The sequence below is a fragment of the Lolium rigidum genome, chromosome 1 (genome assembly GCF_022539505.1).
Source record: "Lolium rigidum isolate FL_2022 chromosome 1, APGP_CSIRO_Lrig_0.1, whole genome shotgun sequence".
NCBI lineage: Eukaryota > Viridiplantae > Streptophyta > Magnoliopsida > Poales > Poaceae > Lolium > Lolium rigidum.
Window position 1 is genome coordinate 155,121,362 of NC_061508.1, and position 3,009 is coordinate 155,124,370.

At 47.1% G+C, this 3,009-nt stretch overlaps 1 protein-coding gene across 1 annotated transcript; it reads right to left on the reverse strand.

The window, feature by feature from the left end:
- Positions 1–362: 362 nt before the first annotated feature.
- On the reverse strand, positions 363–1,913 carry LOC124652695 (BTB/POZ and MATH domain-containing protein 1-like). Its single transcript, XM_047191736.1, has 2 exons — positions 1,743–1,913; positions 363–1,391 (listed from the first exon to the last, which is right to left on the reverse strand). Exons 1-2 carry the CDS (start codon positions 1,911–1,913, stop codon positions 363–365), a joined length of 1,200 nt encoding a protein of 399 aa, XP_047047692.1.
- Between the last annotated feature and the right edge of the window lie 1,096 nt (positions 1,914–3,009).

Genomic DNA, 3,009 nt, shown 5'->3' on the forward strand with positions numbered 1-3,009 from the left:
TAATGGTATGATACTATCTTATCAAAATGTAGCTCTATTTTGGTGTTCTTGTTTTTTATAGTCATTTTGTTGTTGTAGTTGATGAAATATGCAAATTGAATCTGCTTGGACCTCTTTTATTGAATACATTTGCTCTTTTTTATGAAATTTTTTTTAGAGCTTGGTTTCGACCCCCCTCAGTTCAATTCCTGGCTCCGCCACTGCCGTTAAGGCGTTAACAAGAAAACCTGCTGAATTGAGCGGTCTTGCTCTCACGCAATGCACAATTAATACTCTAGATTTCTACATGATATAGTTTTATCTCATAGCGACACATTTGTATATCACTGATTTTACAGAAAGTGTTGATGTATCCTGTCGTGTTATGTCCCAACCCTATCTCTCAGCGCATCAGTAACTGTTGGAAATTTCTGCATCAGCATTACAAAGCCATCAGTGAACACTGCCTTCTTGAAATGTTTGTCCACCGCAAAGAAATCTAAGCACTTGTTCTTCAGCTCTGGACAGTTGTAAGTCTCAGCGCAAGCTAAGACAGTTGCAACCGTATCTACGGTCACATGATCCAATAACTTCTGGGCGCACATAAGCTTCAGTCGGTCTAGTGCATATCGATCAGCTGCGGCTAGTAGGTCCTGAAATATCTCAAGAGGAGAATCACCAAGTTCGTCTTCTCCAGGCAACCCGTCAGTGTACATAAACCGAAGCATAATCCTGAACGTGGCAGGCGCCATTTCATGCAGCGTGATGGACTGCATTGTAGCTTCGGTCATGGAGCCGAAGAGCTCCGCCCTGAAGACTGGTGAGCGGGCGGCAAGCACCCACCGATGAGCGAGGAACGTCTCGCCGTCGACGACAAATGACACGTCCGTCCCGTCGGCGTGATCTAGTAGGCGGCCAAGATGGGTCCCGATGTCCGAAGGCGGCACGGGAATAGGGCTGTTATCGATGACCATGATGGAGCATACAAATGTGATGTGTCCCTCAATCACAAATTTATCCAGGTATGATTTATAGTGGAACTCACGCCATCCCGTGTCGCCTTGGTCGTTGTCAAATTCGAAACATCCATATACCTTTTTTGGTTCCGCATAGGACGATGGTTTGGATGGTTTGCCGTCACCATCCGCAAGGAAGACCTCGAAGATGGCCGTGATGTTTCTGGATTTGCTCTTTTTCCTAAGGAAGATGGAAAGATACCTGCCCCCGTTCTCCTCAGTGTCCCCACACGGGTAGCACTCGATCCGCCAGAGGTGTCCCCCGGCGGAGATGATGTCGGAGTGGACAGCCTTGCCGACGGGACATTGCTTGGCTTGCTGGTAGTCTACTCTGAACTGGACGACGGCTGATCCCACAATGGTTGTCTGCGTCTCCGGCTCGGCCGTCTTAGCCCGCTTTTTCACTGAACAATTTTAACAAACAGCAACCTTTTAATTTACCGCCAAAATAACAATGTGCAGTACACGAGTTGAAAGACTGCAAACTAAGTTGAAGGAACCGAAGAGGAGGGAAGCACTCACTGGCTCGCAGTGGAGGCGATCGTTGCTGATGAGCCGCCGGCCGCTCCGCTCACGCACCCTCCGCGCGAGTCCCCTGTCGTCGCCTACTCTCTTCGCCGACGACCAGTGATGCCGTCGAGTTGCGCAAGCAAATTTTGAAGAGCCTTGATCCCGAGCTCAACACAGCCCCTTGATATTTCCACGTGAGCAGAAGCACATATAGTATATATGTGGGCTGGACTATACCTTTTCCCTATCCGACACGGATAAGGTGTCCGTGTCCGTGCAGGTCACCGTCAGGGACAGAAATTGCTTTCCTTTATAAAGCTCCCCGAGTAGTCCACCGAGCCTTAGCCCAGTACTAACGACAGCCCATGTCATGACTTGGCCTATTGGCTTCTCTGCGGCCACGGTCATGGCACGTTAATCTTTCTGAACTCTTAGAACCGACAAATCCCATGTCAAATAAAGAAAATGAAAAATCCGAAATACGTTCAGACAAATGATGGTCTGTGGGATGGAATTATGCAATGATTTTTAATAATTTGCAAAGTGCTCTTGGATATCTGGAAACTACTGAATGCTGGGTGTTGAGAATGAAGCAGGTGTTGCTGGGTGACCTGCTGTGCAATCTGGGACGAGCCTAAAACGAGGAAAAGAAAATACACATTGAACTAAAAAAACTGGAGGAAATGATGGTTAAAAAACTCTGTCGTCGTGTAATCCTTCTATTTCTTTTGCTGAAGCAGTATCTTACGTACTAGGGAAGGAAACTGTGTTAATATGGCGATGGACTCAAAGTGTAAATAACCGATGTACACCGATGCTGTTTCATTTATTTTATTTTTTTTTTTTTTTTTTTGAAACGGGGGCAAAAGCTTTGCCCCAATCTATTGATTAAGTGAAGAAGTTTAACATGAAAGTACATGCAAAAGAATTACAAGGGATTACTCTCCCGGCATCATTCCGCCCAACCTTTTGGCGCCCGCAATAACCCAAAGCCTAGCCTCTCTCTTAACTCTATCAAAAACTACATCAAATGGAGCATTTCTGTTGCGGAAGACCCTATCATTACGCTCATTCCACACCTCCCAAGAAACAAGGAGGGTGATGGAAGCCATGGCCTTGCGGTTTTTGGCGCTCCCCCCGCCATGAATTGCCACCATTCGGAGATGGTGAAGTTTGTCGAATCATGTTGGACGTCTTCGGATATACCCAACCATTGCTTGATGGCGGTCCATAAGAGAGTAGTGAAGCGGCAATGGACGAAGAGGTGGTCAACGGTTTCCACACATTGTTTGCATAGGGGGCAAGGGCCGCAATTTGGCCACCCTCTCTTCGCCAACCGGTCGGCCGTCCAAAGCCTATTTTGATTTGCAAGCCAAGCAAAAAATTTGATCTTAGGCGGTGCCCAAGCCTTCCAAACCATCTTGTTCAAGGGGATGTGGTGGAGCCGAAGAATTGCATCTCATAGGCCGATTTGGTGGAGTAGAGGCCATTTGCCGTGAGTTTC